This window comes from Lagopus muta, chromosome 11 (genome assembly GCF_023343835.1).
Source record: "Lagopus muta isolate bLagMut1 chromosome 11, bLagMut1 primary, whole genome shotgun sequence".
Classification (NCBI taxonomy): domain Eukaryota; kingdom Metazoa; phylum Chordata; class Aves; order Galliformes; family Phasianidae; genus Lagopus; species Lagopus muta.
Window position 1 is genome coordinate 7,635,143 of NC_064443.1, and position 26,612 is coordinate 7,661,754.

The 26,612-nt window shown below is 35.5% G+C and overlaps 1 protein-coding gene across 9 annotated transcripts in view; it reads left to right on the forward strand.

Moving 5' to 3' along the window:
- The window catches only part of CACNA2D3 (calcium voltage-gated channel auxiliary subunit alpha2delta 3), a 466,111-nt gene that overhangs the window by 433,776 nt on the left and 5,723 nt on the right, over positions 1 to 26,612 (forward strand). For 6 of the 9 annotated variants that reach the window (XM_048957969.1, XM_048957968.1, XM_048957970.1 and 3 more), the window contains 4 exons: positions 4,059 to 4,134; positions 7,226 to 7,278; positions 8,857 to 8,912; positions 12,483 to 12,594. In XM_048957969.1, the coding sequence (XP_048813926.1) occupies positions 4,059 to 4,134; positions 7,226 to 7,278; positions 8,857 to 8,912; positions 12,483 to 12,594 (297 nt within the window). Of the gene's footprint in view, positions 1 to 2,546; positions 2,593 to 4,058; positions 4,135 to 7,225; positions 7,279 to 8,856; positions 8,913 to 12,482; positions 12,595 to 26,612 lie in introns of those variants that run through there. The other 3 variants (XR_007379393.1, XR_007379392.1, XM_048957967.1) reach the window with 3 other exon arrangements.

Consider the following 26,612-nt stretch of genomic DNA (forward strand, 5'->3'; position numbering starts at 1 on the left):
TAATGAACACCTTACAACCAGAAGTAAGCTTTAGTCGCTGTTAATTCTCACATAGACCACTGGGAAACAGCAGCATAAAAAAATTAGGACTTCCTTTATCATGGGCTTCCTATGCTTGTTTTCTGCGCTTCGTTTCTTATGTTTATAACATAAGAAGTGTATTATTCTTACAAATTATTTGAAAATCCCCAACTATCTTGAACTGATGACAAGGTATTTGAAATGTTTGCCTTGAAAATTCTTCAGCTGTTATCAGTGATGATATTTCACACTGCCACCTAGAAATCCATAGGTATGCTGAAAATCTAGCTGGAAGCAATAGAATACATCTGTTGGTATAGCCTGTACTGTTGGCAGGTCTTAATTTTCTTGAACTGGATTTGCACTTTCTTGTTGCAGAGTATAAAGCTGGAATTTGCTATATCTGGAAGTTAACACTGAAATGTTTTTTGCTGAAATCTATTCGTCTCCTGAAGTTGCACACCTCATTTAATTTTGAGAAAGTTATCTTCCACTAGCTCAAGACAGTTGCACACAGCTTGGGTTTCTCCTATGTCTGATGTTGAAACCTGCATAGACTTCAATGATGAGATGTGGGAATGGGAATGAGGGCAGTTAGCAGCATCCGTATGTTAGAAAGCCCCAGTCATGTTGCCTTTAGCAAAGCTCTTCTGTGGAGTGCTGTAATACACAGAATAGAATTGGGCGTCTAGATGGGTTTAAAATTAGATTGTGGGAAGCAAGCAATTATGTTCGCTAAGTATAGTCAGTCGAAAAGGATACGGGTAGCTGCAAACAGTTATTTAAAACTGTAACACAATCACTTCAAAAAGGGTAATCTGGAAGCCTTTCTTTCTGCAACAGTGAGTTAAGTCTGTCTGAATGAGAGAAAGATTATTTGGTAAAATCTCAAAGACATTAGCAATAAAATAACACTCGAGAAATGACACCTGAACACAGAAGCACTACAGTCTCTTAGAGTACTGTTTTGACTACCAGTGCTGTAGTAGCCTTTGCAAGGAATAAGGCTGGAAGGCTCTTACATTTACAAGTATAAAAACAAAACAAAGCAAAACTGTATTTGAATTTGTTAATGCCTTGGAACTCGTTTATACTGAGCTTCAATACCATTCACAGAGACAGAGAGTCTAGAATTGATTCAATATGTTGTAGTGTTCAGATTTCAACATGGCTATGGGCTTCATCCTCTGATCTTTGAAGTGTAGTGCAAAATTCCTTTTTGTTTTTAGCACGAAAGAATCAGGTCTTTGTAAGATCGTTTGGCAATAGTGTTTTGGCAGGTATATTTTGTACATTATGTATTACAGTAGTTTGAGTAGTCTTTAGAAACTTTCAGATAGGTGTTGAACCTGCCCACTCTGAAAGTCACTGACATGGGAATACTTGGTTAAAAACTAGAACTCTTTCCAACTCTTCCAGGCTTTTTTTTTTTTTACATCTGTCATGCACTTTTCTAAAGATTGGCCCTTTTTAAATTTTCCTCTCTCTTTTTTTAAATTTTTTTTGCAAACTTGTTCCTGAACCAGAATCTTCACAGTGGCAATACCTTCAAATGTATTTACTACAGCTAAGCTTGTTTTATCACCCGTAGATGACATTCAACCATTTCCAAACAATGATGTTATAGTGTTCCATACTGATGTTGACATTTTTCTTACAACTGCTCTTCTCCTCTATCACTCAAAACTTTAATATTTTTTCCGTTTTAAGTGAGGTGCTATTTAACTACACAAATTTTAACATCTTTATTCTAGTTACTCATAATACAGTTCTAGATTTTTGTCTACTCCATGCAGTACAGTACAATAATACACAAATCTAGCATGTTGTGGCACAGTATCAGTTATATTTCGGATTATCTGTGTGAGCACAAACTTCAGTCTTTCATGTTTGAGCATTTGAAGAAACTATTCTGTCTGTCTTAACTGTAATACTAACAGGCATAAATACTGGGGGAGGGGAGAAGGCATTTTTCCAAATATTAAATATCGGTGCACAATAATAGCATTTGGTTAACACTTCTTAACAGGATAACAAAGTTCACAGATTGACCAAGTGGTTTTAGTGTATGATCTGAAAGTTGAGAAAATGTTTATGTTTTCCAGTACTAAATGAAAGGTCACCAAAATTATTATGAAACCTTTTACAAAGAATGAAGACAAAGTTGAGTGCTATTCAACTTGTTGCACTCAAGATTAATGAGACCATATCATCCAAGTATAATTCTTTGACTGCTTTGCAGAGAGTGTGTTAAAATCCTTAAACTGTCTTGTATGTACATGTATCTCTTGCCACCATCACTAGCACGTCCATGTGGACATACAGTAGAGTTCTTAACAGTAGAGGAATGAAATAGTCAAGTCAGGACTGGAAAGGCAAGCTGTAGAGATTACCTTACAGGGGTTTTATTCTGACCATGGCTAAAGGGAAAAAAAAAAAAAAGAATGCTAGGGAAAGTGGTGTATTACTGCATGCCATACAGGCAGCACAGCTTACACCCTGTACTGCTCTGTTTGTCTTGGCAGATCTGTGTGCGCGGATCTGGCTGTGGGCGTGATTCTGCCAAAGATGGTCAGTGTTCAACTTACACCCATGTTTAGGTCTCTAGTTATGCGTTTGTCTACCATGTGCCTCTCTCTGCCAGTCCACAAAACAATGGCTTCCTAGCCATTTCTGTTCTGAAAATAAGATGAAATGAATGATGTAAGCTCTATGACTAAGTACTAAATGTTTAGCTGAAGCTGCAAGATCCAGTATATTCAGATATTTTGCTTGTAAGCTAAAAAGAAATATAGTGCATAGTAAAGAAGATTTTAGTGATGGTTGCTGTCACAAAATTAGATCAGAAGAAATTGTATACAGTTTCTACCATAATAGTTTAAAATGTTTTGTTGGTACAGGTTGCTATGTTTCATGGCATGCAGTGCAGAATGCCTTATGGTGGTACTGAATGCATTTCATGACCTGGTTTTGGCAGCTTCTGGGACATCCCTTCCGTAGCTGAACTTGTGTGCGCTCCTTTCCACTTCACTTAGAAGCAAGGCACACATTGCAAAATGTTGAAGTCCCATCTCATACACCTTTAAGACATATATGTCCAATTGTATTCTCTTGTCCCTCTGGTGATGCAAAAGTCAAACGGATATATTCAAATAAAGCTAGTAACATTCATGTATCTACATTCATTGTAACTTATCAGCTACAGATTCTTTACATCTGCTACTGATGTTGACTTCTTTTATGTATGGATGCAATCTGTTAATTGTTCTATGGACGGACAGATTTAGAGAAATAATCACAACTCCATATGCTATCTCTGAGTTCTGGATTTTACATTTAGATCTCTGAAGTGTGTCAATGAGTAAAAGCATAAGCAGAAACTGCCATTTATTATGCATCTGAGGAGGCTTCTAGCATATGTTGATTGCGAGAGGTACCTGACATGAAATACTTGCCCTTGTGAAAAGATGCAAAAGGAATCCCAACCTGCCTCTATTGTCTGTCCCATGAATACACTGAAATATCACTTCTCTCTTTGGAAGCAACACTGTTATTTCAGCTTCGTGATGTTAAAACTGCAGAAGTGACATTTTGTCTTTTCTGGAGTTTGAATGGTCTGTTGTGAGAAGCCCCTCAAATGCATAGGTTCTTTCACTTCCTGGGGCTAAATGTGCTGATCTCAGTCCAGAACCAATTGTTTAAGCATCATGTTGAATGTGTATTCTCCTCTTCCTCACATTGTTTATCTCATTGTGTGTTACACTGTATGTGTATCTTCCCTTTTTTTCTCACAGTTACACTTTTGCTTTGTTCTGCAGTCTGATAAAATCCTTACAAAGTTTTTAACAGTTTCTCACCTTTATTCTCCTTTGTGCAACATGTATTTTAATAATCCCCTTCTGTCTTTTCCCTGCTGCCCTTCCTTTTTTTTCCCTTTTTTTTCCTGTCTACTTTGTGAGCAGACTATTTCATATCACCATGATTACTCCACTGTGTTTTCTCCTTTTAGTCAAGCAGTTTTCTGTTCTTCTCTGTAGAATTACACTTTATGACTACCAGGCCATGTGTAGAACAAACAAAGAGAGTAGCGACAGTGCCCATAGCTTACTGGACGTAAGTACAGTGAATTTTATGAGCACCTTTTCATGCACTCATCAAAGAAAATTGTTGCAAATATCTCATGGCCATTCTAAGCCCATTATTTTAATTTGGAATGCTTAAAACTCTTGCGTTTATCATAGTTCATACAAGGAATGGTTCATTATAAACCAAAAGGAAGCGTTAAGCATTTTTAAGTTTAAATACTTATGCAATCTTTCTTACCTTGGACTCCCATTTCTGTCTGACATTCCGTCAGATTGTCCATTGCACCATGTAAGTCTACCTCAGGACTTTTTGAAATTGTGCTTTCTTTAGGGAGCTGGAATCACACGTGTCTTTTCTGTGTGTAAACACATACACACAAACAATGATGGAATTGAAATTTAAAATTTATTTATGTATATATTTATTTATATATACATAAATGAAATAATTCGTTCATTGATGAAGTATACAACTCAATGATTTTAACTTTTTTTTTCCCCACAGTATTTGAAGAAGATATCTTTTAAAATAAAATGTCAATGATTATTTGAACCCTTCTTTAGCAATCAGCTCTGGATACAAACCCTGTCTCTTTGCAAGGCCTGACTAGCATAAAGCCAGGCCTAGCAAGGATGACAAATCTTTCTTCCCAAATCATGTCTAATTAATAATCCAAGGGTATTTTATATATGTTACTGATTACTTACAGTAGTCTGTCAGTTAGAAATAGTTAAACTGTAGATCTTGCATATTAAACAGGATTTTTTTTTAATGGCAGTTTGATCATGAAGAATTATGTAAAAGCATAATATGAAGCAAAATACTGCTTCAATTTTACCAGTCTAGAAAAGTTATCTGGTATTATTTTTAAATAAAGAGGGATCCAGCTTGAAAAAAAATAGCCTGCCTACTTAAACTCTTGAGGAAATATCAAAGTTCTGGCAACTTCCAAATATTTATAAATATATAGCATCTATGATTTGTTTAATAATTTTGGGATGTTTCAGATGACCCCATGCTTTTTAAATACCTGGAAATGTGGGTTTACTGCACTTACCAGACTTATTCACTAATGCCTGAACCTGAAATAAGATTGGTATATCGTGAAGTACTGTGCTGTGCAATGAGACTTACACTGTTGGTGAAATAGTGCAGGACACTGTGATTCACATTTGCACAAAAAAATTTAAAATATATTAACACTTCTAGCAACAACCTTCCATCCTGGGACCTGGGGCTTCAGCTAAGTGGCATGTTCTTTCCTTATATTATTAAATAATGAAAACTCTTCTTTCAATCCTCAAGGATTGTCAAGTTCAACTCTTCAAAAGTTTTTTTTTTTTCCTTTTGTTTTACTCCCACAGTTTTGCACACATAGATTAGGTTACAGGGCAGCATTCCATTCACATAAACAATGCATTTGTTCCCAAATATTTATAATTCCACTTGAGAATTACCATTGTATAAGTACACTAGTAGATATAGAGACTGAGAAAATCTTTAAAAAGTTCAAACACAGATATGAATGCTTTAAACAGCAGAGAAGTGGAATATAAGTATGGAAGCCCATGTGTCAGCTGTCCCACAGCATTCTGCCACAATCGTGGAATGCAAGTCAAGGACTGGACCCTGGTGTCTGGTATCAGTGTTCAGGTTGTGGAATTAAAACAGTAAATTAGAGATGGACAAGATTTACAGATGGTTTATTGATTTTCTTTACCAGTATAGGATTGCTTCTTAAAAGACAATCTGTTAGTTTGCTATTTAGCATATTTTCTTGCTTCAAATTATTTAAGTCCCAGATAAACCTCCACAGAACCACTTGGTTGCAAGGAAATCAATGCCATGGAATCAGCCAGCTCAACTTTTGGCTCTCAGTGATAGCTGAGATACATACAAAGAAAAAACCTGGTTGCAGTTGTTGAGGGAACAGTCCTTGAGTGTGAAAGGCTGTCTTGATAAAATCCCATATCATGAGAACACGTTTCTAGCTATGTAATGAATTCTTTTCTGCTAAAATTCCAACACATTTTTCTGATTTTGTAGTCATGATTTTGAAACCTTTATTTTTTTTTAGATATATTCAAAGTTATTTCATTTTCTTTCAACTCTCATATTGAAAGTTACGTTTTTATAATACATATTATACTTTACATATATTAGTTACAAATAATAAGTACATGTTATTTTCTATTATATAATTTGGTATTATCTAAGCAAAAGTGTACAACAAAATATTTAATTACTTGTGTGGGAAATGTCAAGTTCTCTGATTGGGAATTAAAATGAAAAGGATGCTCCACAGGGCTGAAATTTTGTTTTCTCTTCATCCCTAGGTAATTCTTACAGCTGTTTTATCTTCTCTGGTCAGACAGTACTTAATTGGAGAAAACCTTGACAGTCCTGGGCTGCGTTCTGCTGGCTTGTTATTTCAGAATTTCATGCCAGTGAACAATATACTTTCATAAATCAATAATCTTATGGATATTCTGTTTTAAAAAATAAACCAAAATTTTATGATTTATCTCTATTATTCATCGTACTGTAAACACAGGATTTTAAAAATATTTGCTTTATTGTAAGTGTTATAATCCAGCAAAGTAAAAGATTGTGGAAGGATCTTAGAAATTACATTCACTGCTTAAAAGTGAGCCTTCACTATGACACAGATGACTTTGTTTAGGTAATTTCAAATGACAGAAGCATTTCCTAGTCTCATTAGACGGAGATAATGAATAGAGATTTACATTATAGAGAGGCAAGTCTGTGAGTTGCAGCCTAAGGAAAGCCCCATATTTTCTAACAGAACTGTTCCTCCAGCATTAGCCTGGGAAATAGGAACCCCTAGAGGTTAAATATTTAAGAATAGTTCGCAAAACTTTCCTTTTCCGGCTGATAATCTGTGTGTCCAACCAACCACATTAGAAGAAAATTTCATTACTGTATATTTTGCTATTCAGCAGAATGGTATATTTTCTTTCATAACAAAATTATTGTTCTTTTTCTCATGCTTCCCATGCAATTTAATATCCATAACATTGTCTTTCCATGAAGAATTCAGTTAAGATATAAATACTGCATGTTTTGCCCTTTTATTAAATGAGTTGCTTCTCTTCAGCCTTATAATGCCTTCTTTGCTGCAGTAAAATGGATTATGACAGAGCTTGTCTTGTAAGTAATTTTTTTCAAGAGTTTAATGGATATTTATACAAATTAATGAGTATTTGTATTTTTAATGCTTAATGAGCATTTGTACTTTTTGTCATTTATGTATACTGTATTATTTTTATTTTATTATTTTCAATTTGGTAGTAGTTCTCAATTTTTTCAGTCCAATTTAGCACTGTTAAAATCTGAAAAAATCCCAGCTATATGAAGGTGCAGTTGCACTTCTATTACGTTATTCATGGTTGTCACTTCTATCTGTATGTCTTTGCTTAGTAAGCCTAGCATATTGCAATATACAAACCAAATTTATTATTGCAGTTAAATTGAACGGTGAATGTTGTGTTTAACACGAGTGTCTGGTTGTAATGCTGCTTGGGCAGGCTGTTGTGAGTACAGCAAACTGTTTGAGTGATTCATTGCGGAGTTCATCATCTCCTAAATTTTTGTAAGATGGACCCTTTACAGCATATGCCAGATAAAGCATACTCTGTAGACTGTATTCAATTTCCATTTGTCTAATTCTTCTAACAATTGAAGTTAATATAAAATGAGCATTGCCCTTAGGAAAGTTTGTCAGTGAATTCACAGAGAAATACTGTATGAAGAGGAAGCCTATAAATTTATTGAATTTGTTTTACAGTGTTTATCAGAGAGCAAGCTTGCAGATCGAACTAATTTTATCTCCCTTGAAATAGAATTAATCTTTTTTCTTGTAGTCAGTTTTTTTTTTAATTGCAAATTATATGAACTTCCCAGAGAATTTGGATTAAAAGGTAAGGAAAATCAACTGGGTGGCTATTGCTGGAGGGCAGAGATTGATCTTAATAGCAGTGCTCAAAGTAAATATCTGGAAAATAAATTGTGTTAAAATACGACTTTGATGCAAACCATAATAACTTCAAAAAATTAAGGAACTTTCTGTGGTTAGAAATGTTGTCGTTTCACGTTCCTATGATAAACTGGATATTTGTTTTACGTTCCAAACTTACAGTAACTGATAGACAGATATGTTTCAGTCCATTCTTCAGAGCAAATCGAAGTATATTTTAGTGGGGAAAATGCATTCATTACGTGTCTATTCAGAGCTGGTTAGATACCAGTTAATCAGTCTTTGCTGCTCCTAGAAATAAAATAATTGTTATTATTTTAAATTCTGAAGTAATTGTGGGAATTATTTTATTTGTTCTCCTTGTGGTAGTGAGGGTAGTTATCAATCCTATGAGATTTTACTGGAGAGTCAAAATGCATTACATGGTGAAGGGGAGCTTTCAGTAATGTTCACCAATAAAAATACTGTGTGCTGCCATGCACTGAGAGCTTATATGGGCACCAGATAAGAATAAGAATGTAGTTCAGCAATAGGGAAATCTATGATTTATTAATAGGGTTTATTTTGGAATAAATTCCTGGTGGTAAGATACAACAGAAGCAGAAGCTGATAACCCCAGACTTACGTTAGCCAAATGAATTTCAGTTCTGCATTAGCTTCTATTTAAAGTGGGATTAACGGTATCGAACTGCAGTCAATGTAGTGTACTGAAAACATTCCTTGGGATAATTTGAAAAATCTAATTTCTTTAGGTTCCTTGTGGAGTTTAATCTATGCAGTTGGTGGCACTCTGATCTAACAGCAAAAGGTAAGTGTGAATTCTGTTTTACTTTATTTTTAAATTTAAAGGTACATTAAAATTTTTGATTAAATAGTAGACTTTTGAATAAATGAGTTTGCCTTTTGTTTCAGCATTCGCTTCTCTTTTAATATTTCCTAAAAAAAAAAAAAAGGAGAACTGAGATCTTCTATGAATAACCAGAGTGCTCATGTACTCTAAGAATGCAGTGCGCTGCTATAATGGAAAAGTTAAAATAGCAGAGAATGGAATAGTAGATTTTCTTTTTCCTCTAAAATAGTTCTCTTCAGTCTAAGACGATCTATGAGTTAAGCAGTTACACTGCCTTTTTCTTCTTAATACTATGTTTCTTCTGGAGGTGTTATAATATGTATGGGGTGATTGTTCTTCAAAGTGCCATTTCAATGTAATAATAAATTTTATATGTTAAGATACTAAATTTTATGCTTTTACTTTTAAACAATACAAGCTAAAAATATATTTTGTTTTATTTTACTGTTCAAAATTCTTCTGAAATAACAATGAAATTTTAAGAATCCCTAAGAACACTAAGTTTTGAATTTCAGTTATCTCATATTTTCACAGATTTTTTAATGACATTTTAGAAGTGCTGCTCAGAATTTAAGAGCTAATTTGCATCAGTGCTAGTCAATGGGCTATTTCAGAAGCCGATTGTGTAGCACAGCATTTATTGGTACAATGATTTCAAGTGATTTTTTCAGCCTCAGCTTTGCAGTTTTCTTTACTCCTCAGCAAAGCAGAGATCAAACGTGTTGCTTTATATTTTAATTCCTATTTGCATTGGTATTAGGTTGTTTTTATGCCAAAATAAGATCCTGGCTGAAAGTAGAGCATTGGGAAAATTGAACAGCCTGATGCCCTAGAGTATTCCACTGTCCTCTATCAGTAAGCAACTGGGCAGTGTAGCAGTAAATGGCAGAGCACTTGTCAGCTTCAACCTGATGTATGTACTGAGCAGAGAGAAAAGAAGGCTGATATGGATGTCTGCTGGAGATGAAAGTTTCTAAGCATCAGCTTAGAGCAGCATTTCCCGTACTGATGGAAACTGTGTATTTTTATTGCAACACTGCAGCCAATTTTTCTGTTGTGTGAACAATGAGCTTAGTGTAAACTGAATGCACATAGAGAAACAGATCTCCATGAGAACCAGCTGTTTCATTATCAGCAGTTTCTATATGGGTCATCTGAAAACCACAACTCACTTTCCAGTGATGTCCCTAACCATGATGAAAATGGATGACTGTGTAGGACAGCAGGATTTGCTGTGCTAGTCCCAGGAAAGGCAAATCTGTTCCTATATTTGAAGAAGAATGGCGGGTGTGCCAGCCATCACTCTTACTGTTTGTAGAACAGCACAAAGCAGCCTGAGTAGGGAATAGTTACTTTCTTTGGTGTTTTTTTCAAGTGTAGCTTACATGTATGCCTTAATATATCCCATCATGAAGTATCCAATGACACTTGAATTATGTGCTAGGGGAAATATCCTCTAAGGGCAGCATCCCTCCTCATCTCTTTAAAATAAATGTCTGTTTTGGTTTTTACACACACTAACTACAAAAGGCAGCAATTAATAACTAGCAACCTTTCATTTCCTGAGGACATCACTTTATGTCACTTTAAATCAGCAGAGTGATTGAAGGATTTTCATTCAAGTTTTAGTTGAAAGTGAAGTTTTTGCTACACAATTCCTGTGCTCCATTTCTTTGATGAGTAAGGATATCCAAAATACCCTCTCATCACACACACTGGAATATCATGGTTTTATGGCGCTGCTTGGACAGATCAGATGTGATTAGGCAGTAGTGGTAGTTTGGAAATCAACAAGTATGAGCAAAGTGAAAGTGAAGGAGATTTTACAGACAAAATTTAGCAGGCAAGAAAAACATGTACTTAGGTTTGTTCTTCTGTAGATGCTACATTGCCACTATGAGTTGTAAGAGTATGACTTCAAACCATGAAAATAAAACCAATGAAGTCACAGATTCAGTTATTTTTACTTAATGGTGCTTAATAAAGCACAGCAAAATTTCAAGTCTTTTAATGGGGACATTGCTTCCTGTAATGATTATGATATTAATTGCTGTCATGACATGTTGAAATCCTAGACCTTCCCCACACATGTCAATTTATGAAGCCATGGTAGGAAGAATATTCTTGTACGTGGTCTTGTAATGTTAATCATACTTGTAAATGTGAGAGAAGAATCTGATGTCCTGAATCTTGGGCAACTTCACCATCTTCTGGACTCTTAAGGGCCTGAGAGGCTGCCTTTGGCAGCCTCCATTACAGGACCCTTGTATTGATGTAAATGAGGGCAAACACAAACTTACAGGTGAGATAAATTTCAATCATTCTTAGCAGCAGGCAAGGAGAAAAGAAGAGAGACAAGGTTCAGTGGAGCTATTCAGATAAATTTTAAGAACATTCTAAGTTGTTAAAGTGTTTGATGTCCATAATGGAAGCATCAGAAACAACAAAATTTTCTTCACCAGTTTTATACCATTCTTGAGGTACTCTTTGGGTGAATATTTATTCTAATTAAATACGTTTCAGAAACAGACATGATTGCAAATGCAGTTTTGTTCATTCCACTGTCAGTGTGTAATAGATACACCACTGGCTCTGAAACAGATCGTCTTGAACGGAAGATCTGTGGAGTCCAAGAGTCTGTTTAGTGTAATCTATTTTTGTCATCCTTGGTCTTGTTTTCTCACTTAGCAATTAGTTTAAGATATGCTTAACATTTGTGCTGATGTGCAAGTGTATCTCTGTGTTAAGGAAGAATGAAGGGGTGTAGAGGAAAAGGAAGGAATGAGGGAGAGACAATGTCCAACAGATGCATCAGCATGAGAGTCAGAAGAGCTGCCTGAAGTTCCCAGCCCTGCTGCTGTCCTGTCATTTGACCTTGAACACTCACATTTTCTTGTGCCTTCATTTCCCCACCTTTAAGGTATAAATAATGTCCCCTCCTTGACCCTTGTGCTAGTGAAAATTGTCACGGTGTTTTTATGATTACAAATTTGGGAAGCAGATTATAGGCATTAGTTCTAGACAAGGTAATGCTTCTGTCCTCTACCCACAGAGTTATTTTTACTACTGAAACTCTTTAAAGATCTCCAAGTCTTAACTCAAAAAAAGTATTTTTGGCTTCAGTAAAATCTATCAAAATTTAGTTATCAAATACATGGAAGCACCCATACTTAATGAGCTAGTGATGCACAACATCACTGAAATAAAAGCAACAGCAACTCCATCCTGATTCCATGGAGAAAGAATAAGTAATCGTCTGTAAATATAAACAAGTGTGGCAAAGGCTAAACCATAGATAACTACTTTAATGGTTATATGTTAGAAAATTACATTCCATTGATGGATTTCTTTTTTTCCTTCAATTGAAAAAATAGTGTTATGCACTGCCTAGGAAATCTCACAGGGTGGCAGAAGCTGAGTTACATTTCCATTCTCTGTGCTCTGTAATACAGCTTCTCATCTTGTTCAGAATTCTGTCTGCTGTTCTTCCCATGTTAACTTCAAGATATGTTTTTGCTGTGCCTATAGCGCAGAGATTGAAACAAACCCTAGAGCCCTGTGATACTGAATATCCAGCTTTTGTTTCCGAACGCACTATAAAGGAGACCACGGGGAATATTGCTTGCGATGACTGTTTCAAGTAAGCCCTTTTGATTTTTTTTTTTATACAATTTTGTGGCAAAGCAGTAAAACTGAATTATTGAAGGTTATGTTGAAGAACGTACAAGTCTGTATGTTTTATCTTAGATAATGACCACTGTCTCTTATTCCACGGGTCATTTACAAGTTTAATACTCTGAAATTAAATCAGTGCCTATTATTTTCTTTTTTTAAAAAATGTAAAACCAGTAGAAACTTTTGTTAATTTCAAAGAATACTGAAGTCTTCTCCTGGGAATGGGCAGCACTCTAAGGGCAAATTTTGCGAAGATTTGGCTACAGAGAAGTTAGTACTGTTAGCGCTTCTACAGAGGAATGGAACTCTGCTGGGTGGGTTACAAATTCCCCTGTGCTATGGTGAGATCTGGTTGTTTTACTTGCATGCCAAATGTTTCCTGCTTAGAACTGTTAGGCTGAAAAGAGTGGGAGAAGATTAAACCTATCCTTCAAACTTTCAGTGCTAGGAAGCTGAGTTAGTAGTTACACATCTCTCATGTCAGTGCTGTAACCTTGTCAGTTCTGCTGGTGCTACTGTAAAGTTGCCCGTCATAGGGTTAAAAGAAGAGAATGACTTTCTTCCTTCATTCCGAAAATGTCTCTTTTGTATTTCAAGCCTTCGTACAACAACATTTGTACTGCAGTTATGCTGCACCCTAATTGGAGAATTGTGTAGGTATTGAACATGAATATTGTTTATGCAAATTTCTGTATTTCAATAAGTCTCTTTTAATTAGATTTCCTTTTTGCTGAGAGGTCATAATCACAATGGAGATACATTGCAATAATTTGTCTAACAATATAAATGTCAAGAATGTATAAATCAAACAAAACTTGTTACAGCTGTCCCCTTCTGGAATAAATCAATGTGGAGATAGAAAAAAAGGTGAAAACATCTTTTTGAAGTTAATAGGATTGGCTGCTAAATTTTCTCCTCAATATATTCACTATTTTCAGAATAGAAAATAAGAGTAAGTGCACTGGAGATATCATTCAAGCACTGATATAAACTTTTTATTTGCTGTTGACCAACTTTCAATTATATGGAAATTATTAAAATCTAGGTGAATAATTGCTCTTACATGATAGCTTTGTAGGATAGAAATACAAAAGTTCTTTGTAAGTCAATCCGAGGGAACACTTTAAGTGTCTAAGTGTTCAGTTCCACTGACTGAAAAGAACAAACACAACAAAATCAAGCTATGGCTTTTCCACTTGACAAGTGAAATACAATGTACATTGCACTGCTTTGGGTGCTTGATGCCAGCTCTGTAGAGTTCAAGCAGTTCTGTGCTCATTTAGCAGAATAGTACTGAAAAGCTGTGTAACAATTATCTTGTGCTTAAATATTGCAAATAGGCACGTTTCTATAAAAGAAAATTAATCTAACAGGACCAGGTTTTCTCAGAGGAACGCAGATTTCAGTCTGTCTTCTTAGGTAACTTCAGGTCAAAGGAAATAACTTTCAAAAATAACACAATTCTGCAATGCTTGGACAGCAATGAGTTGGAAACTGCGTTGAGTGAAAATTATAGTATTTCAAAAATAATGCGCTAAGATCTTTTTCATAGAAAAACATGTTGTGTTCCGCAGTGGAACAAAAAAAAAGAAAGAAAAGAAAACCCTGTAAGTTACAAACTGATCTCAAGGCACCCATTATTCTTCTCCACAAGCAATGGCAAAACCTAAAGAAATAATCCAGAAGAACTGTTAGATTCTCATGGGAAAGTTCTTCATTATACCATTTACCCACTGTCATTAATAATCTACAAATTGCATCTAAGATTGCAGACTACATTAGATTCCAAATATTTTTGTTATAACCCCAGACACTTTCCCGCAGAACAGCTAAGGAATTTGACCCAAAGTCCTTTGTAGACCTACATCTTCTGACCCAGTTTTCTGTTTCGTGGTCTCAGTATCAATAAATATTTTTACTAGCAAGTGTATTGCTTAACACTTGTAATTTAAGAATGATGAGCTCAATCACTCAAAATTAGGGTTCAGCCTTATATTCAGTGAGATGTGAACTGATGCTTTGCTCTGTGATCACATCTGAACAATGTCTGTTGTGTATGTGGGGCTCAAATTATCTCCCTTTGAGACAGTGGAATATTTTTATGTGCCCACCTTGGATTTCTGTTACAGTTTAATCTATTTGTCATGTATTGCCAACATTTATTAGTATTAGAAGAAGAGGTATGTAGATATTTAGCTGAATATTCATCCATGCTAATATTGTAGGATAACCACTTCCTCTCAAGAATACTTCGTAAAAAGTCCGTATACTGTGAACTGGTTTGCAGCTAGAAGTTGTACAGTACTCTGCTGCAATTTTTGTCATAGGTTACTTATTCAAGTCACTATCTTGCTTTCCTATAGTGTCAGGCACAAGAGAGCCCTTGTCTGAAAAAGGAAAATAAAGGTAGTTCTAGAGCAGAAATAAAAATGATGACTGTTGTTAATTGAAATCGTAGAGTGTTACTTAGATAAGACATCTTGGAGTACAAATACTGTGCTATTGCTAACAAAGTCAAAGCCATCATTAAGAGGGTCATGTGGTGAGAGCCAAGGTCTCAGTTTAACTCAAAACCGAATTTGCTATTACTGGTCTTGGTATACTCAGCGCTTCACAGTGCTTAATCAAAGGGAAACAGTAACCAGCTGTAGTTAGGAAAACTAAGCCTTGCTCTTATAAATACTCTAACTTTTAATGATGGATGCTTAAACTTAAAGTATCTTCACAAATAAATCACACTCCATGGTTTATGCTAATTACTTCATAAATGGCTGGATTACATTCGCAAGTCATCACTCAAAACTTATTCTCAAAACTTATTCTAGAAATGGAAATGCACCTATAGACTGAAATGGGCTTGAGTCAGGCACTGAGCGTATAAAGATATATAAAGTATACTCTCTACATGTAAACTTATCTCTTCCTCACAAAAAAATAAATGCTACTTTGAGATAATTTGCAGTGTTTAAACTGATTTTCAAAAATATAGGTTTTATTAAGAAAGCAGGAACCTAAAAGAAAATAAGAATTAACGTAAGAATGTCATTAGGGTCAGGGTTTGGCTATCCAACCCCATAATTTTTTGTTATTCAATATCTTGGCAATTATTAAATTAATCTGTTATTTAAAGAACAATCAAAAATAAGTCAACCCACATTTTCTATGTGCTGTCAACAAAAGAGAAAAAAAATGGGATTTTTTAAAAATATGAATTGCTTTCATATTTTCCAGTAAGCTAATCCCTTTATAGCAAAAAAAAGAAAGAAAGGAAAAGAAAAAGCAAAAAGAAAAGAAAAATAAACAGAAATGGAAAAGGAAAGAGAGAAAGAAAGAGAGAAAGAGGAAAAGAAAGAGAAAAAGAAAGGCAGTATATCAGAAAAGTGAGATGATGGACTGATAAATGTTCCATGGCAGCTTTAATTGCTAAAGAGTCAGAAATACATTTTGGCTAATGTAGCATCTCAGTGCTTTTGCAGTTTTATGAGGTATTGCTTCAATGTGTTAGCCAACTTTTAATGCAAGTATGTCAACTAAAGTTCTCCAGCAATTCTCACTAGATACATGACCAGTTTTTGCTTTCTGCAGCTCTTTGCATTACAGAGTTTAATTGCTGATATTCAAGACCACTAAGAATTATGATTTTTATTATAAATTAGCAAGGATTATTGTTAATCTGACCAAAATCAGTTACCTGATGTTTTTAATGTATCGACTTATCAATTTTTAGAACAAACAGAAAAAAAAGTTTTTTCTAATTGCAAATCTAATTTTTGGAGAATTCCAATATTTTCATTTAGTTTCAATTGGGAAAGCACCATTAATTGTATTGTTAACTCATGAATGTAGATATAAATATTCTTTTGTAGGTCCAGCAACTTACTAAATAAAATAATCAATTAATGCATTAAGTATGGGTATTAGAATTGCAAGGAGTCATTTGAGTTCAAGCTTGCCGAATTTGCATGCGCAACCCTAGAAGTTATGAATGTATAAATCAGACAGCAGTCCCACAGTCAAATGTTTTAAAATCTGCCCTTCTAGCCTCTCATGTTCTTGTGTGATGACATGCTGGACTTGAATGCTGATCAAAAATCTGGCCTTACTACCAGTGACCCAAAAGGCAAGTGCCCTTCTGTTTGAACTGAAGTACTTACAGCTCCACTAGGTCAATACCATAAACACAAATAAATGTTTTGCTTTTTTTTTCCAATTGATTTTTTTCCAATTGATTGTTTGCACATTAATTTAAGACATAAAATAGAAATAAAAGCAAAAATCAGAGAGGTATATCCTCAGTATAGAAACAAGGAAATATACAGCTACAATCATCCTAACCTGAAGAAAGAGTTCTGCACTAGTTTTATTTATGCAGGATGAAATATGAGTGTTCCCTTTACTTTGCTGTATATCACATGCAAATTAACTGTTAAATTCATAGGAATTGCCTAATTAATTAAACACTGGCCTAGGTATTGCAGTTTCACTGAGCATTATGTTCTGTTCATTGTCAATAAAAGGAGGTCAGTCATGATTGAATTGTTGGTCAGGATGATGCTAAACCCTTTGTGTGAATGTCAAGTGGGAAATTTAAGATTTGTCCACTGACTGCATTTATTTGGCAGTAAAAGATAAATAACAATACAAATTAGATTCAGATTGTTTAAGGCATGAGTGTATTAGTGACAGGAATGGAGCAATCTGTAGACATTAAAATGGTAATGGTTTTTAAAAACCGCTTAATCTTGAGCTATGCCATCATTTGCTAAAATGTTTCTGCATTTGTTCCTCAGTAGAAGCTTGCCAAACTGCTGTACTTGATCGTGTTTAAAATGTGTAAATAAATATGCAGTTCAATTTCCCATGAAATAAATAATCATTTGCCTTTTCAGATGTAGCTAGTTTACTTCTAAACAAATCAGCTTGCCACATAAAACAAGCAAAGCATCAAGGGCCTATTTCTTCTCATTTGGAGCTTTATATACATACATCAGAATACTCCTGCAGATTTCCTGGAGTAGTTTGGGCAGTAAATTATAATCAGTCTTCTCGAAGACATTTTATGTTGTATTCATTTTACCGTATCCATCTTATATGACCCTGAAGGAAAGCAAATGTTCTCTGTATTTCACTATACTTTATGTTTAGACTGTATGTTTTTATATGGCTGTTTTTCTGTAACCATGCCAAGTATGCATGATACCATGCACATAAATGGTTTTGACCTATGCCCATTTGGAGTCAAAGGTGTGCTGTAGTTACACTGACCGTGGCAATGGTGGACAGATCGTAATCTCTGAGTTTTGTTTAGATGTTTGTTGAAGTCAAGGAGCATCTACAAAGAAAAGTCAATGTTTCACATACCTCAGTAGTTGTTGAAATCTCAAGTGCACCTCTGAAAATGGGACCTTCCAGACTTGCAGAATATTCATGTGTTAAGAGGTCTCTGCAGCAACATCAGCTTTTGAAGAACCCTGTAGTAACCAAAACCCTCAAAATTTAGGAGACCTCCAAAGACTGGTTGTTTTTTTTGTTTGTTTGTTTGTTTTGCTTTCTTTGCGAAAAGTATCAAATTATGCAATCTAGACTGGTAGAATTCTTTATTAAAGGTCTTTATACTTAGTGTAAAATCCTATATCATGTTACCAACATGTCAACAATCGTATGTTGTGTAAGTTCCTCTTCACTCCAAAAGCAACACTGATTACACTGTTTGGCATCCAGGTGCAATTTAAAGCCGCTGTGTGGGTAATTTTATCTCGACCCCTCAATAATATATATTTTTAATGACCAGTTTAGGAAACACCGTAAATTACTATTTATTTTAAGAAACTGGATATAGTTATTCATTATTATTCTTGGGTTTTATTTGTGTCAGAGCTTTCCAAAAGGAACAAATACCTTGGAGTTTGATTATGTAGTTGACAAAGCTATGCACATCTCTATTTGCTAATTCAGTTTCTCTCTTGCAATTTATTTGGCATTGTAGCAGTCGTGAAAAGGCTAAAGAATAAAAAAATCACTGTGGACCAAAACTTAAAATAAAAAATAAATCTGATCACAGTAATCTGCTTTTTCAAAGGATGTTTTTAATGACAAGGAATATGTAATGAATATGATGAGGATTCCATAGAAGAAAGAGAAAAATGAGGAAATGTTGAAGGGTCTTTTCTTGCAGTTAATGTGAAACGTTTTCATTGGAGAACTTCATAGCACTGGCCACGTGGTCCATCTGTAAGTACTTTAAAACCCTGAAGATGGATGGGGTGACTTCTAGCAATTCCATCCATTGATGTTCTCATTAGTATCAATGTCTTTTTTTTTTTCCCCTGACAAGTAGGATGAGATGCGCTCCACCTCTTAGCTCTTCAGTTCCATTCTTATATCTTCCACATAGCCCACAGTTGAACTGCTTGAGATGTTTACATATAAAACTTATGCGTGGGAAGGTGGTGATCTCCACTATTCGGTATTCATAGTTAAGCTCAGTAGTGCTATAAAATGTAAATATTACCACTGCTTAAAAGTAATAATTTTACACTTTAAACAAGCAGTAATATATATTAAACAAATGATAGATAGAAGCTGACACAGTGAAAGGATGCTTTGTAATGACAGGAGGTTTAAAAGGTTGTATGAATGTCATAATATATTCAGCCAAGTAGTAATATACATATCAAAGATGATTTGGAAGAGGAAAACTTATTAAAATTGGAAAACACTGCTGTGAATTTTTAAAGCCAGGTACACTTGTGAAGAATTGCTAACATTAGGAAACTCATATCAGTTTGTAATGTATTTACAATATAACACAGCTTGATTGATGAAAAATGATACAAACGTAGCTTAGGTATCTTTACATTTACCACTTCTCTTTATAGTGAACTTTGGAGTTTAATAGATCATGAATCTAGGAGACCATGAATCTAGTAGACCATGAATCTTAGTAATTCCATACAAGAGAACACTTATACATTTCCTTAAATAATACAGAATTTTAAATTTCCTTAAATAATACATATGTGGAGATGATGACAGATACTGCATATAATTCTTTCAGATGTGGTCATCCCAGTCATTGCTTCATATCTATACAAACAACATTCTTGTAAAGCACACTGTGGAAGCATCCAATGAGCATTTTAGTTCTAGATTTTATTACATTTTTTTGAATGAAAATCCTGGTCATCTTTGCTATTTGTACTTCAGCTTCATCAGGGCAGTCCTGGAGAATGCCAGCTTGATTCCTGCTAGATGAAATTAAATCAAAATTTATTATTACCACTAATGGTTGCTTTGTTCAGGCAACAAGAAAAGCAAATTTGAAATACACCCCTACAGTGTAAACAAGGTAGATGTTAGTTCTTTATTACTGCATGTTTCAAATAGATCTGTTACTATTGTGCCACCTTACTTGCTAAAGTAGGGATAGCCAGTACTCATCGAAGTTGTATTTTTCTTATGCATGTGATCTTATTATTTGTAGATATTCTTTACAAATCCTTTCTCAGAATTTCTCTCTTCTGTATGTTTATATACAAGTAGAAATGATCAATAAACAAAAATTTTAAGTACTCATGAAGAAAATACTATTCAACTGACATTGCTGTTATTACATTCTGTATTTCTAGAATTCAATTCTCCCAGTAGCTAAACATCATGGCATTGAGGCAGGTGGTTTATTTATACTGGAAAAATAGTCTTCAGTATAAATTGCTTCTTTGCAGCTTGGTAGTGTGTTCTAGACATAAAGCTGTGGAAAAGAATAGTTAGCACACATGCAATACAACAGTGACTTTTGCAATATTGTAATATTTATGAGCCTTCACGAGTCACAGAAATCAACTAAGTTTTCAATCTTTATATTCGGAATTCAGCTTAGACGTTATCTAACATTTTAAAATATCTGAGATGTTTCTTAGTACAAACCACAGCTACTTGAATATGGCTCAAAAGCCCTACTAAAAAGCACACATTGCCTAACACAGAAATTATATTATCTCATCTTCTCGCTGACTGTCAAAAAGCAATACCTGAGTTATAAGAACCCTCTGATATGATTTGTTTTATGCCCATTGTTTTAAATAGTTATCACAAAATCGGGTACCCACTTTGCCTCTGGATTCACTGTTATGCCACACCCTCAAAAGTGAGCTCAGATTTATCCAGACATCAGCTTTGACTAATATTTAAAGTCTGTAGAAATTCTGAGTTTGATATCTTTGCAAAAGATTTGCAGTTCACTTTAATCCTAGTGATCTGAAATTCTATATTATCACATACTGTCACAAATGTGGGCAGCTGGAATAGAAGCCTGAGGGATGGTGTCAAATTCATTGTTATATAAAGTCCTTTTGTAAAAATTCTATGTATTCAAAACTTGTGAAGGTTTGCAAAGTTTCTAGTGTGGGATTGGTAAGATACTATTTTTCAAGCTGTAGTTATTTATGAGAAACCATTTCCTGATAATGTGAGATGAATGGCCTTTCTGGAGTTTCCTGTCTGAAAGGGCTGACAGTTGGACTAGATGAACTTAGTGGTCTTTTTCAACTTTAGTGATCCTGTGATTCTATGAAACAGAGTAGATACCAACGATGCAACAACTTTCTGGTGTTCTAAGCCTCCAGCAACAGTGAGGATGATACTGTTCATTTTCCTTCTTCATTCTGAACTTTGCTTTGATTAGGTGTGTTTATAGTGACACCAAGTTGTTCTCAAGTCAGTAAGGCTATATGTAGTAGTAGCAATATTTTAGCTTGGGCTCAGGTTACAGGCCTGAGCCAGAGAGCTTATCTGTCTCTTTTTATATGATAGAATGACTAGGTCTTTTTTTTTTTTTTTTTTTTTTTTTTTTTTCATACAGTTTAACTGCTCTCAGAAATGTTATTATTGGCATACGCATTATTTTTTATAAATTGCATTAAAGATGTTCCAGTCTCTAACACCATTTATTTTTGGTGGAAAAAAAAAGCAACAACAACAAAATACAAGTAGCCCAATGTGTGAGTGTGATATAAACATTTCATTCATTCATTTAAAAAATATGATAAGTGAGAGAAATGTGGGTTGAAAATGTGGCCAGCATCCTGGAAAGCACATGATAGTAGTTGGGCACATATCTGCATTTCAGTTGAATGGTTAAAGTTTGTTCCAGGCCATTAGGGTTGAACATTTGCAACCAATAGTTATGTGAGTAACAGATATTTGAGTGCAGAATGCACAACATTTTCCACTTACTCTACCCTGGTGCTAGTATGTTTTTTCTTTCTCTAAAAAAATAGGAATGATCGAATTTGACATATATGAAATGTAATCCCAAAGTAACAACTAATCTTGATCCAAAACATACAAACTTCTATAGTGCTGGTCTGCGCTGAAAAAAATACACTGAAAGGCCTGGAGGGAAATGGCTGAATTTACAGAGATGCTCAAGCTCCCATTTGGGGCTGAGTTGAATACCAGGGAAATTCAGAATATTTTTTCAAGTCTTTGTGCATGCATTTAGGTTGCCAATTTGAAAATATTGCCCTAATTGTTTTCAGTTCAAACAATCATAGTGAAATTCTTCCAGACTTTGTAGGCTTCTTCTTCTTGGCCAAAACAACTGCTAGCTAAAATATCTTTTTTACTACCTCCTAAAAATGATTGATATGATTGTGTATTGGCAAGAAATATATGCTAACACAACAATGGGATTTTATTCCAATCATAACTTGACTGTAAGTCCCACAGTCATCACTGTGACATTAAGTAATAATATTAGAATTCTTGCCATCATTACAGAAAAATAATTAAAAAAAGAAGTAAAACATACATAAAGGATTTTTTTCCCTTGAATCAGGCTGTTAAAGCTCACTATCATGAAATTGCATATGAATCCAAACAGCCATTTAAATGTTTATAGGATTAAAATCCTACCTAAGCCATATGTTTATTGCGATCATGTACTTGACTCCTAGTGTCTGTCATCATAAGCATGGGCATAATAGCAGCATATTTTTGTAAAAAGATTTTTAAAAATTGAAGTCGATTGTAAAATATGCCATATAGATCAATAATTTTAGATCTGAAGGTATGTGGCCTAAAACAAAGCACAACAGTGCAGTATTTCTATGATAAAACAAATTAAGTTTTCACTGGAAACATGCAGTACTGTATTTAAATAAACTGAATTGTGTTTAATGTTATTGGCATACTCAAATTATCTCCAAATTTCGAAGAAACATTCCATACTGCAGAATAAGGGGAATATACATTTTCTACTTTTTTGTTTCCTCAAACATAGTCTTGTCCAGTATCATTATAGTTCTCTGTTCCTTGTCATTCATTTTGTTCCCTTAAGCATTTTTCAGTATTTGTCGTCTGAAGAGCAAAAGTGAAAGCTGATCTGAAAATCAGGGATTGCTGAATGCTACTCAAGAGATTTATTATCTCTTAGTCATTGAAGCAAGTCCTGTAGCAGTGTCCCTGGCCATGAAATAATGGCAGCATGGTTCTAAGCCAGGAAATGAAAAATAGTTCAGCCAGTGATGGCATTTGGGATTCCAGTAGACAAAGAAATAGATTGGCTGTCCTGCTTGGAAATACAGAGACTAAGCCAGTTTAGAGTGATATTGATTTCCTTTAATAGTGGATGTTACAGTCAAACAGTGGAGACAGAACAAACATTAAGCTAGCTTAGCTGAAAAAGACATTTCAAATTTCAAACCTTACCTTTGCCTGTTATGGGTGCACTTATGTTAGGAAAATGTTTCTGGTTGAAGCCAGCCTAAGAGAGAAGATGCTAAGCCTGTGGTATGCAGAGCTTTGTAATTCAGGTGGTCATGAAGCAATGTCCTGCCTTAAGCACTGATGGCAGTAAGTGGCTTACTGAAGAGCGTGAATTTCAGGTTGGCCAGAGAACGTCTTCTTACTTAAAGATGAGTTGTTCTGTAATCCCTTTCACCCAGCTCTGAACATCTCCCTCCTTTCCAAGTCAGTTTGTCTCTAAGTTGCCTTACTAATACTTTGCCACCTGAAGGATTCAGTCTCAAGAAAAAATAGGATAAGAAAGAAGCACTTGGTGTGGAAAAAGGCTTATGCAGCAAGGGTGGTGTTCACTCAGTCCCTACTCCACTACCCTGAGTGTATTTTCTAGTTATTCCTCTCTAAAGGAGAAAGTAACTCTTATATGAAGAAATATAGTTGCAGTTTATGAAATGAGTTGATCAAATAAATAAAAAAACAATAACAAAAAAACCACATTTTTTTTTTAAGAAACAATATTATATGTAATAAATATAACTGTATGAAATTTCTCATACGTACAAGCAAAAGGAAGAGATTCAAAAAGGAAGAGATTCAAATGTAAAAGAAAATCAGGTTTTAATACACTTTTCTCGATGTTTCAGAACAAGTGCTGTGGTCTGCATTTTGCTTTAGGCATCACATTTCACCAAGTTCAGCTTGTTCTTCTTTATAGGGTCAATATTTTGCCATTAAAGAGGGAGGAAGACAGAAAGGCAAGGATAATCAGATCACCAAAGCCAAGTTCCTGGTCTGAATTATCCCTGAATTGTTTGTGCGTCTGCACGTACACTGTTCAGATTGGAGACTATTAATGTTCTAACATAGGCACCTAAGTCACACAAGCACTCAGCACGACTGCTCTCCAAGTTGTGAATTATCAGTTCTTCTGTGACGCTTCAAAAATTCCAGGCCATCTTAAGAAATTATAACTCACTTCTTAAAAGCATGCTTTATCATGCCTTCATATGTGCAACTATTGCAAATATAATTATGAATGAATTCCAACTTCCTGTATTTCATTCAAGGAGTAGATTAATATATACTTTCATACTTGAAAAATAAATTACCATTTCGAGGTAAAGCATGGAGCTAATGCTTGAGGGGAGAGCAGTGGATGTAGTCTACCTTGATTTCAGCAAGGCATTTGATACTGTCCCCCATGACATCCTTATAACAAAGCTGAGGAAGTGTGGGATAGATGAGTGGACAGTGAGGTGGGTTGAGAACTGGCTGACTGGCAGAGCGCAGAGGGTCGTTGTTGGTGGTGCAGAGTCCGGTTGGAGGCCTGTAACCAGCGGTGTTCCTCAGGGGTCGGTGCTGGGTCCGGTCTTGTTCAACATCTTTATCAGTGACCTTGATGAGGGAATAGTGGCCACCCTCAGCAAGTTTGCTGATGATACGAAGTTGGGAGGATTGGCTGACACGCCTGAAGGCTGTGCTGCCATTCAGCGAGACCTGGAAAGGCTGGGCAAAAAAAAACTGGATGAGGTTTAACAAAAGCAAGTGTACAGTCTTGCATCTGGGGAGGAATAGTTCCATGCACCAGTACAGGTTGGGGGATGAGCTGCTGGAGGGGAGCTCTGCGGAGAGGGACCTGGGTGTCCTGGTGGACGACAGGTTGGCCATGAGCCAGCAGTGTGCCCTTGTGGCCAAGAGGGCCAATGGCATCCTGGGGTGCATTAAAAAGAGCGTGGCCAGCAGGTCGAGGGAGGTGATCCTCCCCCTCTACTCTGCCCTGGTGAGACCTCATCTGGAGTACTGTGTCCAGTTCTGGGCTCCTCAGTACAAAAAAGACAGGGATCTCTTGGAAAGAGTCCAGCGGAGGACCACAAAGATGGTGAAGGGCCTGGAGCATCTCTCCTATGAGGAAAGGCTGAGTGAACTGGATCTGTTTAGCCTTGAGAAAAGAAGACTGAGAGGGGACCTGATCCAGGTCTATAAATATATAAGGTGTGGGGGGCAGAATGGCAAGGCCGGACTCTTTTCAGTGGTGAGTGGAGACAGGACAAGGGGAAACAGCCAGAAACTGGGGCATAGGCTGCACAAATGTGCGCAAGAACTTCTTTACAGTGAGGTGACGGAGCACTGGAACAGGCTGCCCAGGGAGGTGGTGGAGTCTCCTTCTCTGGAGATGTTCAAGACCTGCCTGGATGCCTACCTGTGCAACCTGCTGTAGGGAACCTGCTTTGGCAGGGGGTTGGACACGATGATCTCTGGAGGTCTCTTCCAACCCCTACAATTCTGTGATTCTAATTTTACTTTCCAATTCATTTTGTATGATATATGTGCAGATGCTCTATATGGACTGATACAGAAATAAGTTAGAAAGGAAAAGATAAAATGTGTGCAAATGTGGAAAGTGTTTTCTAATGCTCTGACTTAAAATTCAGACTTTCTTGCAAGCTTCCTCTCTACTCTTAGTTTTTCTTCATTAATAAGATATTTTGGTATGAATAGGGTTTTTTCCCTACTCCATTCAGGTATCAAATTTCTTTGTTCCTTACCTTCCCCTTGAAAGCAAAGAGAAGAAGCTGCTTATATTTGAGCCTATTTTGAAACTCTGTACTGGCACTTCAAATAAACGAAGCCAGTTCCTCAGTGAATGAAAGGTGGAGTAAAAATTATTAATAAGGTTCTTATTGACTCAGCGTGGCTTCAACATAACAGGAACCACAACAGCTAATTACATTTCATATACGGAGACTTATGCAAGGTTTTTGCTATGCAATGACTGTCCAACGATGATACTGTTGTAAAGGAAAAAGGCTCACACCAAAAGATTTACTTAACTTAAAAAGAGCTTTACTCTTTAAACAAAACATTCTCCATAAACATTAAATATAGGCATTAAACATAGACTTCCTTTTATTTAACGCAGCAATAAAGTTCAAGAGGAGTCCTTAGCCTATTACTGATTGTTTACTCCCATATTAACAGAGACACAAAGGACAATTTCAGCCAGCAGGTGTTCAGAAATGCTTATTATAATATTAAGAGACTCACAGTGGAACTTACTGAAAGGACAAAACGCCTTTCATTACTTTGTCAGTAGCTTTATTTTCCACTGCAGTCATGGAGGCTGTACACAGTGACATATTTTAGTGGAATATTTCAGTATTTAAAAGAAAGATTTTTTTCTGACTGTGTATACATTATACACATATACATACACATTTTCCGTGAATGTTCAGTTCCTGA